We start from the raw sequence: 17,291 nt of genomic DNA, 5'->3' as shown, positions 1-17,291 counted from the left end.
GAGGGAGGGAATGATGAGGGCACTGACTCCACGTGGGTGCCTGGAAGGAGAGAGGAGGAGGAGGAGGAGGAGGAGGAGGAGGCACATGTCCAACGAGGCAGGATGCCCTCCAGGGGCCAGCTTAGGGGCAGCACACCGACTGAATCACACCGCAGAGCTCCGCCTATGCAGGGCGCTGCCTCTGCGCGTTATTCTAAAAGTTCTTTGGTGTGGGCCTTTTTTGAGACAAGTGCATCAGATTGCACCGCTGCTATTTGCAACATATGTCTCAAGCGTATCTCGCGTGGCCAAAACATCAGCCGCTTGGGCACCACATGCTTCACCAGACATATGTTGACCTGCCATGCAGCTCGTTGGCAAGCGTACCTCAAAGACCCACACCAAAGAACACAGTGGACCTCTCCTTGCTCCTCATCAGCTGGCATCTCCAACACTCTTCTGGCAGCTGGGAAGGATGCAGGACAAGGTGCAGTAGTGTTGGAGGTTGTTCCACCACCACGCCTCCAAAATGATACTATTGGCTGTGACACACCTCTCTCCTCCACCCCCTCCTCTTCTTCTTCCTCCATGGCCTCTTCCAGTGCTCTGTCCTCAGAACCAGCGGTGCTTCGTAGGCATTCCAGGGGCTACGCAAGTACGCAGGCAAAACGATGCCATGCCGTGCTTGCGCTGGTTTGTTTGGGGGACAGGAGCCACACTGGGGCGGATGTTTTGTCAGCTCTGCAGGGGCAGGCCGAGAGGTGGTTGACGCCACGCCAGCTTAAGCCAGGAATGGTGGTTTGTGACAATGGCACCAACCTCCTCTCCGCCCTCTGACAGGGACAACTGACCCATGTGCCCTGTGTAGCTCACATCCTTAACCGGGTGGTGCAGCGGTTCTTGGGCAGGTACCCCGGCTTACAGGATGTCCTGAAGCAGGCCAGGAAAGTCTGTGTGCATTTCCGCCGATCATTTAATGCCTGTGCTCGGCTGGCTGAGCTCCAAAAGGAGTTGAACCTGCCCAAGAACCGCCTTATATGTGACATGCCCACCAGATGGAACTCAACGTTGGCCATGCTGCAGCGGCTGCACACGCAGCAGAGGGCCATCAATGAGTACCTGTGCGACTACGGCACCAGGACAGGGTCAGGGGAGCTCGGTTTTTTCTCATCACGCCAGTGGGGCATGATCAGGGATGCATGCACTGTCCTGTCACCGTTTGAGGAGGCCACAAGGATGGTGAGCAGTGACAGTGCATGCATCAGTGACACTGTACCTCTTGTCCACCTCTTGGAGCATACGCTGCATGGAATAATGGACAGGGCACTTGAGGCAGAACAGAGGCAGGAAGAGGAGGACTTCCTTGCCTCTCAAGGCCCCCTTTACCAGACAGTGTTCCTGCTGTGCCACCCATCACACAGGAAGAGGATGAGGAGGAGGAAGAGGAGGAGGAGGATGATTGTGTCAGCATGGAGGTGGAGGCTGGCACTCAGCAGCAGCAGCAGCAGCAGCAGCAGCAGTCTTGTAGGGATGATTTACAGTCCCAAGAAACACGTGGACTTGTACGTGGCTGGGAGGAGGTAGCTGCGGATCATGTTGTCCTTAGTGACCCAGAGGACTCCGGACCGAATGCCTCAGCTAACCTACGCTGCATGGCCTCCCTGATCCTGCAAAGCCTGCGGAAGGATCCTCGTATTCTTCGGATCAAGGAGAGGGACCATTACTGGCTGGCCACTCTCCTTGATTCACGGTACAAGGGTAAGGTTGCCGACCTTATCTTGCCATCGCAGAGGGAGCAGAGGATGAGACATCTCCGGGAGGCCTTGCAGAAAGGTCTGTGCAACGCGTTCCCAGAGACTGGGAAGTTACAAACTCCTGGTCCTGGACAACGTGTTGCTGAGGCATCGGTCAGAAGGAGCGGTGGAGAAGGTGGCCGTCTGACTGATGCTTTCAGACAATTTTTTAGTCCGCAGCCCCAAGGTATGATCGGTTCCAGCACCCATCGCCAGCGTCTGATTTACATGGTGCAGGAATACCTAGGGGCAAGGTCAGACTTGAGCCCCGTACACACGAGCGGACTTTTCAACATCCAAAGTCCGACGGACTGATTCCGTCAGACTATTCGATCGTGTGTGGGCTGCAACGGACTTTTGACTCACCAAAGTCTGAAGGACTTTAGAATATGGAACATGCTTCAAATTTTTCCGAAGGAACTCCGCCGGACCCGGTCCCTTCGAAAAATTCGCTCGTGTGTATGCTATTCCGACGGACTAAAACCGACGCTAGGGCAGCTATTGGCTACTGGCTATGAACTTCCTTATTCGAATCCAGTCGTACGTCATCACGTTCGAATCCGTCTGAGTTTAGTGTGATTGTGTGTGGCCAAGTCCGCTCAGCCGAAAAGTCCGTCAGAACTCTGTCGGAACTCCGGCAGAACTCCGACAGAACTCCTTCGGAAGTCTGTCGGACATAAGTCCTCTCGTGTGTACGGGGCTTTGGACACCTTTCCCACCGAAAATCCTCTGGCTTACTGGGTCTTGAGGATGGATCACTGGCCAGAGCTTGCACAGTATGCAATTGAGCTACTGGCCTGTCCTGCATCCAGCGTTCTTTCAGAACACACCTTCAGTGCTGCTGGTGGCTTTGTTACCGATCACAGGGTGCGCCTGTCCACCGAATCAGTTGATCGACTGACATTCATCAAGATGAATCAGTCTTGGATCACCCACAGCTACCAAGCACCTGAAGCTGATGTAACAGAATAATTTTTTTTGAAATATCACATCCCTTCAAGACTGCCTATGCTGATGCTGAGTGACTGTCCTGTTATGTTGATTGTCTATCCTCTTCCTCCTCCGCTGATATGTTGGAAGAACATTTCTGGTTCTGGGTGATGCCATCAGCCCAATTTTTCTGCCCCTGTTTAACAGGGGCGTTTAAGTACAATTTTTGATGCAATGCTTTGCAGCAGGGCTAATTCCTGCAATCAAACAAGAGTATATGGGAGAGGTTGCAGTGTCGTGACACCAGCACCAGTGCCTAAGGCCCAATTTTTCTGCCCCTGTTTAACAGGGGCGTTTAAGTACAATTTTTGATGCAATGCTTTGCAGCAGGGCTAATTCCTGCAATCAAACAAGAGTATATGGGAGAGGTTGCAGTGTCGTGGCACCAGCACCAGTGCCTAAGGCCCAATTTTTCTGCCCCTGTTTAACAGGGGCGTTTAAGTACAATTTTTGATGCAATGCTTTTCAGCAGGGCTAATTCCTGCAATCAAACAAGAGTATATGGGAGAGGTTGCAGTGTCGTGGCACCAGCACCAGTGCCTAAGGCCCAATTTTTCTGCCCCTGTTTAACAGGGGCGTTTAAGTACAATTTTTGATGCAATGTTTTGCAGCAGGGCTAATTCCTGCAATAAAACAAGAGTATATGGCAGAGGTTGCAGTGTGGTGGCACCAGCACCAGTGCCTAAGGCCCAAGTTTTCTGCCCCTGTTTAACAGGGGCGTTTAAGTACAATTTTTGATGCAATGCTTTGCAGCAGGGCTAATTCCTGCAATAAAACTAGAGTATATGGGAGAGGTTGCAGTGTGGTGGCACCAGCACCAGTGCCTAAGGCCAAATTTTTCTGCCCCTGTTTAACAGGGACATGTAATTACAATTCTTGATATAATATTTCACAGGAGGGCCCCTTCCTGTGCCCACCCAGAGTAATGGTGAGGACTTATATTGTTGTGGCACCAGCACCACAACCACCAAAGGTCAATTTTTCTACCACTGTTCAACAATGACATGTAATTACAATTCTTGATATAATCGTTCACAGCAGGGCGCTCCAGCGCCCACCAAGAGTCACTTTGAGGGCTTACAATGTTGTGGCAAAACCAACACCTTGTTCCGCCATTTCTGCAGAGCATATAGGGCAGGCCCCTACTTTCAAACATCCAACTTACAAACATCTCCTACTTGCAAAAGGAAGGAGACAACAGCAAGTGAGATGAAAAAAGATGGACGACAAAACAAATTATACAGGGGTGATAACCCTTCCCTATGTTTTCCAAAAAGCTTAAAAATAGTTTTTTGGACTGGAGCTACACTTTAAAAATGTACCAGTTGAAAATTACAAACATTCAACTTAACACAACAAACCTACACAGTCCCTGTCTTGTTTGCACCGCCTGTATACTGCTGTTCTGAGTATATAGGGCCTGGGGGCCACACGCATTTCCTTTTTTTAATATGGGTACAGGGTTCCCCTTAATATGCGTACAAGACCCAAATAGGCTGGTAATGGGCAGGGAGGGCTACCCATTCTCAATGATTTTCAACCATATTGCAGGAACCAGATATATGATTAAAACCGCAAGCAGTTTTAAATGGTGTTATTTCCGTTTAATGTCATTTTGTGCAGGGACTGTTCTAAACACGGGAAACACGTGGCACTTCACAGGCATACTACAGATACCCCCCATGCACCATATTTAAAGGAATATTTCACTTTTTTTTTCACTTTAATCGTCATTAAAATCAGTACTCCCGCCAAAACAGCCATTTTTAAAAACATTTTAGGCATTGACCCATGTCCCCTGGGGCAGGAGCCAGGTCCCCAAACCCTTTTTAGGACAGTATCTTGCATATTAGCCGTTAAAATTAGCACTTTTAATTTCGAACGTTCGAGTCCCATAGACTTCAATGGGGTTCTAAAGTTCGTTCGAATTTGGGGTCCGTTCGAAAGTTCTGGTGCGAACCGAACCGGGGGGTGTTCGGCTCATCTCTAATCCCTGTACCTTGAATAATACTTCTCCAGTTTTTTGTTGCAGGGAGAGGCAAACAGGTCGACTTCTGGGGAGAGCCCCATTGTCAGGATCCAGTTGAACACTTCCTCGTGAAGAGACCACTCGTTGTTGTCCAGAAGTATCCGGGAAAGAAAGTCTGCCTGAACGTTCTGAATCCCTGGGACATAGGATGCTGTCAGATCCTTCAGGTTCCTCTGAGCCCAGGTCATGATCGGTTCCACCTCCTGGAGAAGGGATAGACTTCGGGTACCCCCTTGCCTTCTTATGTACGCTACTGCTGTGGTATTGTCTAGCCTGAGTGAGACCGAGGCTCCTGAAATCAGATGCCGAAAGGCTAGCAGAGCTTGAAAGGCTGCCCTTAACTCCAGGATGTTTGACACCGTCCCTCTGGAGGGGAGAATTCAGGTGCCCTGAGCCACTTCCGCCAAACAGTGGGCGCCCCAACCTCTGTTGCTGGCATCCGTTGTTATGGTGACCAATGAGATGGGGAGAATGGAATGGCAGTTGCAGAGAATTTCCCGTTGGAGCCACCACGGAAGGGAATTCCTCATGGATAAGGTGATCTGAATCAGCTGGGTTTTGCTGCCTGACCATTGATGAAGGAAACCCTTCTGAAAGGGCCTCATCCTCCACTGTGCCCACCTCACCATCGGAATTGTCGCTACCATAGTGCCTATAATTTTCAGGCACTGGAAAGCCTGGAGATGAGAGGCAGAGAGGGCTGGATGGATTCTGTCCCTGACCACTGACAACTTCTCTTCTGGTAATGAGATGGTGCCTCTGACAGTGTTGAATAGGGCCCCTAAGAACACCAGCCGCTGAGATGGGACCAGCTGGCTCTTCTCCAAGTTCAAGATCCACCCGAACTCCTGTAGGGTGGAGATGACCTGCTTTCTGTGTACCAGAAGTTGATCCTTGTCTTGAGCCAACAACAGAAGGTCGTCTAGGTAGTGATGTAGACGAATCCCTTTAGTTCTCAGAAGAGCTACCACTGCCAACAGTACTTTTGAAAATACACGAGGAGTAGTTGATAGCCCGAAGGGAAGGCATGTAAATTGAAAATGGCTTTTGCCCACAGAGAAGCGGAGATACTGCAGGTAATTTTCTGCAACTGGGACATGAAAATAGGCATCCTTGAGGTCTATGGAGACCATCCAGTCCCCTGCTTGAACAGATTGTTGAATTGTGGATAATGACTCCATCTTGAATTTTTCTTTTTTGATAAAACTGTTCAAGTGAGTTAGATCTATGACCGGCCTCCAGGCCCCGCTCTTTTTCTGGACCATAAACAAAGGAGAGTAGATTCCCATGCCTCGCTGAATGACTGGAACATGGATAACGGTGCCTTGAGCCAACAAAGATTCCACGTAGGCTAGAAGAATTAGCCTTTTTTCGTCTGAAGCCGGAAGAGAGGTGGGGACCCATCTGAGCCTGGGAGATTCCTTGAAGGTCCAAACATGACCTGAGGAGACAGTCTTAACGGTCCAGAAGTCTTGGATCGAGGCCGCCCAGACATGGCGAAAGTGGAAAAGACGAGCCCCCACCTGCCCTGTCTGAGTGGGCCCAACCTCAAAAGGATTTAGTCGGTTCCCTCTCTCCCTTTAAATCACTTTTTGTAGATTTTTTAAAAGAGGATTGTCTTGATTTCCAGGACCTGGAAAATTCACGGCCCGGTCTTTAACTGCGAGCTTCCCTGGCTCGTTCCTGGTACTGTCTCTTTGGAAAAGACCTTCTCTGGGCTTGCAAACGCCGGTCCTGGGGGAGGAACCCCGACTTTCCACCAGTGGCTCGGGTAATAGCCTCATCCAACTTATTGCCGAAAAGGGAGGACCCTTCAAAGGGAATACGGCACCATACTTGTTTTGAGGCTGGGTCCGCCAGCCAAGGGCGGAGCCAAAGAGCCCGTTTAGCCGTAACAGAAGAAAGCATCACCCGAGCCACCAGGCGTATGATGTTGATAGAGGCCTCCCCAAGAAAGGCGGAGGCCAGCCTAAGTTCTTGGATAGGCGAGCTCTTAGCCGTATCTTCAGAGATATTTCTAAGTGTCTCATCTACACTATCCGTCCATATCTCCATTGCTTTGGACATAGCGGCCAGAGCTAGCGCTGGCTTACAGGCCATTCCTGTGTGACATGTTTCACCAGCCTCATGACTGCTGCGTCTACCAATGGCGCTGACTCCAAATGCTTCACCTCTTCTTCATTGAAAGGATAGAGTTTCGAAACCTTTGATAGCATGGAATTTTTCTTCTCCACCTTGCCCCATTCATCTGTGATAATCTCAACTAGCTCAGAGATAAAAGGAAAATTAATCCGTTCCTTCTTTAATTGCTTAAAGAATTTTCTCTGTTTGGAAGGAGCAGCAACAGAATCTTCCCAGTTCAGTGTCTCTCTAACAGCTCTGACCAGAGGAGGAAGTAGAGCGAAATCAAAACCCACACAGGGATCACTTTCATCAGAGTCACTGTCAGATATGGCAGCTGAGGGGTGGCTATGCGCAGAGGATTCCCAAGTATCCTGCAGCTGAGTCTACCTTCCTGGAGAAAGTGGGGGCTCTTAAATAGCCCGCCCCTGTGATGTCACCGACGCGCCTGTGCGCATGCGCGAAATAGCGGCAATTTGCCGCTATCGCGCATGCGCGAAACCAAGCCTCGATCTCAACCGCATTCGCGCATGCGCAGTATGGCCGAGAACGCAAACCCAGAAGTAGAACGGCGGCTGGAACGCGGAAGAACCAGCCGCCATGCCTGCACATAGAAACAAACAGAAAAAACGAAGACAGATAAAAGATACAAAAACTGCTGCCATAATGAACTTATAGAACCTCTCACCACTCCCACAACGATCGATCACTCGGCCGAAGGTAAGGTAAGATGACACCGGACTTTCCAGGGGGCAAAACAGGTCACCTGCTAATAGCTGGCTATCCGACCAATGCGCAGCCTGCCTGCCAGTGGCCAGGACATGGGCTTCTTCACAGCGCCTTTTCCACTGCCCACTCCATACCCTGCTAATAGCTAGGGCTTAGCGGAGTAATGCGACTTTCCAGACCCAGAGTCGCAGACCAGCCGACCTCGATCGTGGGGATGATAAATCTTCAGGTAGAAAGACCACCTTCGGAGGAGGACAAAAAAAGAACACGGCCAGTGGCAGGGAGCGAAGATTTATGGGAGTAGTGTCCTATAGGGTAGTGGAAGCGGGACTTAACCCACACGTTGCTGCCATGGAGTCTGTCAGGAAATATTGATTTTAACTTCTATGCTGCAAGTGTCAGAAAAAGGTTTAGGCTTTAAGTGGTTAAACGTCCCTCGTCTACAGACGAAAGTTCATTCCTTTGATCTAAGGAGCAAATTATACGTTGTTTATAGTTATCCGTGATGTTGTGATAAAACTTGGCAGGCTGCCTGGATTTTTTAATTTTATTTTTGTCAGCTGACAGAACTCTCTGCACTTGTCAGGAAATTATGTTTTATGATCGGGAAGGGACATCGAGCGGGCTGACAGATTAGGGACATTCGTTTTGGGTCAGCTTGGCCCAAACTAACTAAAGGTGCACATTTATACCCCGCATATAAGACAACCCCCCCCGATTTTTGGGGGGATGTTTTTAAGTATAAAAAGTAAACCTATATGCCGGAAACAATGGTAAATTGCATTAAATCCATTAACATGGGACTATTGTTGGAGACTGCAAGAGAACTAAAGTAATGATGATTCATCATGTGATACATATCACATTAGCATAACATGAATATCAACAATATGCAAAACTATAATGTGTGCAAAGGTCAAGGGGGGGGGGGGGGGGGTTGTAAATTTGAAAATTACAATGAAGAAGAGAGGAAAAGCAAGGGAGGTTTTCATGAATCTATGAATACAAGGACTCTAGACTTCTGGTTGAAGGCCTCATATCCTATAACAGTGCCCACCCATTGTGTTTTTGTGTGAAAGAAATCCATGGCCTGGATGTTTCCTGCTGTAGGGCAATATTTGCTTTCAGGCATTTTAGGTGTCTAAGCCCTTGTACACACGGTCGGAGATTCCGACGGAATGTGTCCGATCGGACCGTTTTGTCGGATAATCCGACTGTGTGTGGTCTTCATCGGACTGTTTCCATCGGAATATCCGACGGACCAAGTTTTCCAACTTGTCGGTAAAATTTTCCGACAACATGATCCGATCGGACCTTGTCCAATCATGTGTACAGAATTCCGATTGGACAAAGTGCCACGCATGCTCAGATCAAAGTCCTACACCAAAGCTATTGGCTACTAGCCTGAACGTAGTCCCGTCTTAACGACATAACGTCATCACGTTTTGAACGATCGGATTTTCCAACAACTTTGTCCGACCGTGTGAATGCAACAGTTTCGGACAAAATCCAGCGGATTTGGTTGTCGGAATGTCCGACCATGTGTACAAGGGCTAAGAATTTTCACTTGCTTCATGCGAGAGAGTAAATCTTTTACATTTCATGAGGTAACTTTAATTATGTAGTGGGGGAGGGAAGCAGTGAATGCAGGAATAAGTGTAAGGTGGTAATAGGCTTGCGGACTTCACCGTGTGCAACCTAAAGAACTTACAGGAGCATGTAGTAAAACCAGGGAGAAGTGATGAGAAGAATAGAGTAAAACCAAGGAGAAGACTAGAGTAAAATCAAAAAGAGAAGCATAAGATAACATCATCGATAACAAAAATGAACTGTGACATCCATGACTTCACTTTTTTCTGCATGGAATCTCAATGCAGGTGCAATGCCCACAAGCTTAGGCAAGTAGGCTGTACATGGCAGCCTCACTATGTTTACCAAACCAGAAGTCTAATGCCCCACACACACGATCGGACATTGATCGGACATTTCATCAGCAAAATCCATGGATTTTTTCCAAAGTATGATGGCCCAAACCTATCTTGCATACACACGGTCACACAAAGTTGGTCAGAAATTGAGAACATCAAGAACGCGGTGACGTACAACACGTATGACGAGCCGAGAAAAATTAAGTTCAATAGCCAGTGCGCCTCTTCTGCTTGATTCTGAGTATGTGTGGGACTTTGTGTGTAGGAATTGTGTACACACAATCGGAATTTCTGCCAACGGATTTTGTTGTTGGAAAATTTGAGATCCAGATCTCAAATTTTGTGTGATGGAAATTCAGATGGAAAATGTATGATGGAGCCTGCACACGGTTAGAATTTCTGACAAATAGCTCCCATCGAACATCCGACCGTGTGTACAGGGCATAAGGAAAGCATTTTTGTTGGTCCACGGATCAGATATAACGGTGGTTTGAAGATCTGTTGGTGGGGCCATAAAAAATTGCCTGGAAAGCATGCAAGAATTTCCTTGGCAACTACAGAGCAACACATTACATTCAGCTGGTTGAAAAAACTTCTTACAGCATTCAAATCCTTGAATGCAACATGTCAGGGAAGATTCATTTTCTGCCTTCACACTAAGCCCGGTCGGACATTCTGGCGGAAAATGTCCGATCGGTCCGTGTTGTCGGATAATCCGACCGTGTGTGGGCTTCATCTGACTTTTTCCGTCGGAATGTCCGACCAACAAAGTTTGAGAGTTGGATATAAAAATTTTCCAACAACATGATCTGAACGGACTTTGTCCAATCGTTTGTAGAGAATTCCGATCGGACAAAGTGCCACGCAGGCTCAGATCAAATTCCTAGACCAAAGCTATTGGCTACTAGCCTGAACGTAGTCCCGTCGTAACTAAATAACGTCATCACGAACGATCGGATTTTCCATCAACTTTGTCCGACCGTGTGTATGCAACACCAGTTTCGGACAAAATCCGTCAGACAAAATCCAACGGATTTTGTTGTCGGAATGTCCGACCATGTGTACAAGGGCTTAGACTTCTTTCCAGAAAATACAGGTGCAGTCAGCAGCAAACATGCTGAGGGGTTTCACCAGGGCATTCCTACAATGGAAAAATGGTATCAGAGAAATCCATTAACGTGTGACTATTGTTGGAGACTGCAGTAGACACTGAATACAAATCAACATCAAAACACTTTTAACCTTTTTTTGTACTCATGTGGTGTCAGAAACATGCATGTATGTGATTTAATACATTATATTCATTAGAGGTTAATTATATATTTCTCAGGATTCATATGTGATACAGTCATTCTGCAATTGTATGTGAATTTGGTTTTGGAGGGGTCTATAATCAGAAAAAGTTTTTTCAGGAAGCAAAAGTTTAAACAAAAAAAAAAAATTGTAGTCCAGTAACAACATTCCATCAGGCTGTTCATTGTATCTTTCTAGCAAGTCACAAGCTTAGATGTTTCAGCAGTGAGTTCAGATCATATGTCAAATATATTAAACATGTGCAATTTGTTTGATTTCAAATTCGTTTTTCAACAAAATTAGATAAATTTGTTAATTCAGAAATATTCTAATTAATGAAAACCCGTTTAACAAATTTTTCCAAAAATTAGAAAATCTGAAAATTCAAAAATCCGAAAAACAAAACTTGAAAATTTTGAAATTCAAAAATTTAAAATTTCTAAATTCGGAAATTCCAAAATTTGGAAGTGCGGAAATTCAAAAATTAGAACGAAATTATGAAAATTCAAAAGAACGAATATCGGAAAATTAGAAAACCCCAAAATTTGAAAATTTGAAATAGTAACTAACTTATAAAAATTATTACTATTATATTATAGGTATTGGAATTTCCTTTCAAATTTAGCCGAAGTTATGAATTATCCGAAATAATGAATGCCGCAAATAAAACGAATGGAACGGAACAAATTAATAATAATTATTAATAATAATAATAATAATAATAAATAATTAATATAATAATTATAATAAATAACTAGTATTTGTTATATTCACTAACAGCGAAATTTGAAAGGAAAATCCAATACCTATAATTTAATAGTTATTATTAGCTAGTTAGTTAGTATTTCTGATTTTGCTTCTTATTTTTGAATTTCTGAGTTTCCAAATTTACAAATTCGAATTTTCACATTTTAGAATTTCTGAATTTTTAAAATTTTAAAATTTTCTAATTTTAGAATTTTCTAATTTAGAATTTTTTCTATTTTGAATTTCTGAATTTTGTAATTTCCCAATTTATTTGAAATAATGAATTACAAGCATAACGAAAGACCTGAAAAATGAAAAACAAAACAAAACAAAAAAAACGAATAAAAACGAAAATGAACACATTTTTTGACAGTGCACATGTCTAAATTAAATCACAGAAAATCTCCAAGACTGCTAGATAGTTACATTCATAGGCATCCTATTTTTTTCTTTGAAAGGTATTGAGTGTGCTAGTTTCCCTTTGATCTAATTTTTTTCCCTACATCTTCCTTTTTCACAGACCATCCTTAAATTACTACAAATATATCCTTGTGTTCAGACTCGCCATAGATGAGATAAACAAGAACCCCAATATTTTACCCAATGTGACTCTGGGATATCACATATATGATTCCTGTAATGACGCGAACAAGGCCATAGAGAGTGTCTTGAACATCCTGTCTGGTGCCAAGGCCTCAATTCCAAACTACTCCTGTATGGATCAATATAAACTGGCTGGTGTTATTGGGGATTGGTCTTCAGAAATATCTATGCACATAGCACAAGTGCTAAAGCTATATGGAATCTCACAGGTGGGAAGAAGTTATTGCCTCATAATTAGTCCATATAATTGACATGGTATGCAAATGAATTTACTGTATGTACTCAGGTTACATTAAAACAGAAATAAAGTCTGCAATTTATTTATTTTTTAGTATACACAGCATATTATTACATTGTGGCAGACTTACCTGTCATATGGTGTCCTCCCAGTACAGCACTGGGAGCAATACGGCGGGTCCCCAGTGCTTCCATCTTCACCTGGTCTTCCTTCTGGGTCCTGTGTCTTCAGCGACTTGATAGACCAGGCCGCAATGATGGCACAATGGCGCCACGCCTCACGCACAGCTCAGTGAGCATGACAGCTGACAGGCAGAAGGATGCATTTATGGCAGAAGAGACAAATAGGGCCTTGTCTGTCGTAAATACCCTGCCTGCCAGAGGTTTTTAAATAGTAAGAGTTTTCTTCCTCTTTAACCAGTTCAATACCGGGCATTTTCGCCCTTTCCTGCCCAGGGCAATTTTCAGCTTTCAGCGCTGTCGCACTTTAAATGACAATTGTGCAGTCATGCAACACTGTACTCAAACAAAATTTTCATAATTTTCTTCCTACAAATAGACCTTTCTTATAGTGGTATTTGATCATCACTGGGGTTTTTATTTTTTGCTAAATAAATTAAAAAATGCAGAAATTTTGGGAAAAAAAAGGTTTTCTTAGTTTATGTTATATTTTGTTTTCTCCTTTATTAATGGACACTGATGAGGAGGCACTAATATGTAGAATTGATGGGCACTGATAGGCAGCACTGATATGCATCACTGATGGGCACTGATAGGCAGCACTGATGGGTACTTATGGGCACTGACAGGCGGCACTGATGGACACTAATAGATGGCACTGATGGGCAGCACTGATGATGAGGTACTGACAGGTATTACGGATGGGCACTGAAGAACCGAGGAAAGACGTTTACTGGCACTTCCTGGTTCACACGATGATCAGCTGTGATTGGTCACAGCTGATCACGTGGTAAGGAGCCTCCGTCAGAGGCTCCTTACCATAATCGGAGATGTGGTGTGTCAGACTGTTCATGTTATCCTGAAAGACGTCATATAACGCCCAGTCAGGATAAAAGAACCACCAAACCAACCGTCATTCTGCTATAGGTCGAGCAGGAAGTGGTTAAATCACAACTAAAGGGTTAGCTCTCACCTTTCTGATGGTCCCTCGCTTTGGCCAACATCTTCTCCTGGGTCCATCGCTTGCGCCAACATCTGTCTTTGGCCGTCTTCATTTGCCAGCGTGGGATTACGTCACTCCTGCGCATGCACAGGAGGCCATCATTCTGGCACACAGAGGGTGGTACATTTGCAGCTCAGTTTACTGCGCTGGAGAAGATGTTAAGCAGACAGGTATGGCCATTTTATTGAAAAAGAGATATTGCATGTAGACATGTGCAATTTATTTTGTTCCAAATTAGTTTTTTTCGACAAATTTGTTAATTCAGAAATATCCGAATTAACGAAAACCCAATGAACAAATTTTTCCGAATATTCGTAATATTCGTAAATTCGAAAATTTGTAAATTCGTAAGTTCATAAGTTCGAAAATTCGAAAGCTTATAAACCTGAAAATGTGAAAATCTGAAATAATAACTAACTAATAATAAATGTAACTATTACTAACTATTAAATTATAGGTATTGTAATTTCCTTTCAAATTTGACTGTTAGTGAACGTAACAAATACAAATTTATCCTAAGATACGAATTATCTGAAATAACGAATGCCGTATCCAAACAAATGGAATGTAATGAATTAATAATAATAAGCAATAATAATAATAAAAATGTTTTATTATTATTTATTATTAATTTGTTCTGGTCCATTTGTTTAGATGCGGCATTCGTTATTTTGGATAATTTGTAAATTTGGATACATTTATTTTAGTTATGTTCACTAACAGCCACATTTTAAAGGAAATTACAATACCTATAATTTAATAGTTAGTTGGTTATTCCTTTAAATTTTCTTTCTTATTTTTGGATTTTTGAATTTACGAATTTTCGAATTTACGAATATTTATGAATTTATGAATTGCGATCATAATTAGACTTGTGCACAACGGAAAATTTTGTTTAGTTTCGGTTCGTTGTCATTTGTAAAATACATAATTTAGTTCTGTTATACTCGTTATGTTACGTTAATACGTTTTCGGATAATCCGTTATTATTCGTAGAGTGTCGAATTCATTTGTTCCTATTCGTTGAAATTCACTATTTATGTATGTATAGACATTCGTGATAATGATTCGTAGTTTGGAAAGTTGTTTGTTCATTGAATCTTTTAACACACACAATGACAACGTCTCTTCTCCTCGGCTCAAATACAATACAACACCCTTCTAACTCAGTTCTCAGGAATGCACTTTGCCAGTAATCCATCCTCCGGCACAAAATTAATTAGCTGATTGGACTATAAGATTTACTTTGAGCTGACCTTTTGTTTCATTAGATCTTTAAAGAATTTTTATTATTTTTTTTTTTTTTTATTCGGACATTCGGATGCATCAGATGCAATATTCGGCCGAATTTCGATTCGTTACGAAACGAATTGCACAAGCCTAATCATAATGAATGATCCAAAAATGAAAAAAAAGGAATGAAACGAAAACTAAAATGAACTCATTTTTTGGCTGTGCGCATGTCTAATTCCATGTCTCCTCTGCAATCAAAGCCTGGCTGCTCACTGTCTGTTGCAGCAGAACTTAAATTTTGCTTTAACACTGAACTCAGCAAACAGCAAAATGCTCTTTTGAAATACATATATGCTCTTTGCCGGCAGAGGAGTTTGCAATCCTATTGAGCCAGTCATGTCATTCACATAGTTCTGCAACCCTGCTTGTCCAGGAAGTAGGATTGCCAACCATCAGTAAATTTACGGACAGTTTGTAAAAATATGTGATTTTCTACAACTGTCTGTAAATATCAAGGGCTGATAATTTGTCATGCTGTGTTGGTAAACCAGACAAATTACTTGTAAAATAATGGATTAGGCCACGTACACACGAGAGGACTGTCCGTCCAACTAAGTCCGTCAGACAATCCGACAGACAGTCCGTCCTACTTTTGAATGAACGGACTTGACCACACACGACGAACAGACAGTCCGCTGAAAGCTTGCGCGATGATGTGTACAGCACGTACGACAGGACTAGAAATACGACGTCCAATACACTGCAATGCAACCTTCGGCCGTGTAAATCCTTTCTGAGCATGCACCATACTTAGTCCGTCCAACTTGCCTACTCACGAGCGGACTGTCCGCTGAAACCAAAGTTGGACGGACAATATTACGGAAATTCCGAAAGACTTAGTCCGCCAGACTGTCCGCTGAAAAAGTCCGCTGAAGCCCACACACGAGCGGATTGTCCGCTGAATTACGTTTCAGCGGACCAAGTCCGTCAGACAGTCCGCCCGTGTGTACGCGGCCTTAGAGTGATCAAAGCACAGATATGTTAATTTGGCACCATCATCCCTTTGTAGAAAGAACAAAGAAAAACATCAAATTGGCAGTGTGGGACTTTGTGAGTGCTTGGTATAATAAAATTTATATGTGACAACAAAGTATGAAAAAAATGAATTATTTTATTACAACATGAACAAAAAGGGGACAAGGACAATAGTCACATAGAAAGGGACAGACACCACTTATTCTATGTAGTGTATCCACATGTCTGTTCAGTTTTCCACACACTAATTCAACATGTTTCGCCATGTGGCATCTTCAGGAACATGCATTGACATTTTTCTCTAATACATAGACACAAATGTGTATATTAATTATACAGATCTCAAGTTTGAAAAGATACAAAAAATAATAATTTGAACCAAATACATATATACATACTTAAGTGCATCAAAGAAGGGTAGCAGAAAATTCTCAACCTGTGGGCTCTGACTCCAATACTTAGGAGATTCAGAAACCAATCTATATTGAATGATGTCAGAGCAAACAATTGGGCACCAATTCACGGGAAGAAACACCAACCCATGCCTGATCACAGACAAATTATTTGATATGGGTATTGTCGGTGTTTCCATATTGTAATAAATAGCAATTGTCTTTAATATTGTTTTCAAAATTAGTTCTGTCATTTTTCAGGTTGCCAGTAAAAAAATGTGCTCTGCCAGTAGATTTTCTATGTTCTGTCAGTAAAAAATGTTGCAGGACATTGGCAACACAGCCAGGAAGATTCCATTCATTTCCCTAGTTTGGCCCCACAGCTTCTTGGGCCACCTGTCTTTACATTGGGCACAGACATTAGATGATTATCCATTGTTCAATGAGCAGAAGCAGAGAGATGACATGTGAATCTTTCAAATTAAAAACAGAAAATGGCGGCTTTAGGGTTCTGGGAATGCAGGTTTCTCAATTATCTATTGTGTCAGAACTTTTTGGTTAAACTTGAGAGGGGTGTGTGAATCACAAAGTCGACTGAATACACATTCACAAGTTTAGCAGTTACCTTGTAGTTTCAATGTATCAGGTGCCCCTATACAAGCACAGATTCAGATGTTGTATTCTGGCAATCTTCTTGGCTACCAAAGGCCCCTGGCAGGGCCAGGAAAAGGCAGAGATTTATCCCAGCGGAGCTGGTGAAATGTGGAGAGACGGGCGCCAGTAGTGTTGCTAGTGATGATAAATGTAGTGCTAAAACAATATGCACAAAAATTGTGATATATGTGATGATACTAAAAGTGACAATGATAATAAAAACAACTCAAAAAGTCCATCTGTAAAAAATGATAATAGGTAAACAATATGCAAATAGTGTCCAACAAAAAATGACAACGTGGAACAAAAACTGTAGCATCAAACACCGGATGATGGAAATTCACA

General features: G+C 43.5%; 1 protein-coding gene across 1 annotated transcript in view; it reads left to right on the top strand.

The window, feature by feature from the left end:
- LOC143975584 (vomeronasal type-2 receptor 1-like) overlaps window positions 1-17,291 on the top strand; it is a 54,827-nt gene that overhangs the window by 20,964 nt on the left and 16,572 nt on the right. Inside the window, exon 2 of the mRNA XM_077478049.1 lies at window positions 12,130-12,421. Coding sequence (XP_077334175.1) covers window positions 12,130-12,421 — 292 coding nt within the window. The remainder of the gene's footprint in view (window positions 1-12,129; window positions 12,422-17,291) is intronic.

This window comes from Lithobates pipiens, unplaced genomic scaffold, assembly GCF_037356315.1.
Source record: "Lithobates pipiens isolate NorthernLeopardFrog02 unplaced genomic scaffold, aLitPip1_a1.2 Scaffold_13, whole genome shotgun sequence".
Classification (NCBI taxonomy): domain Eukaryota; kingdom Metazoa; phylum Chordata; class Amphibia; order Anura; family Ranidae; genus Lithobates; species Lithobates pipiens.
Note: the sequence above shows the minus strand (reverse complement) of the source record. Positions and strands in the feature narration are given on the sequence as shown.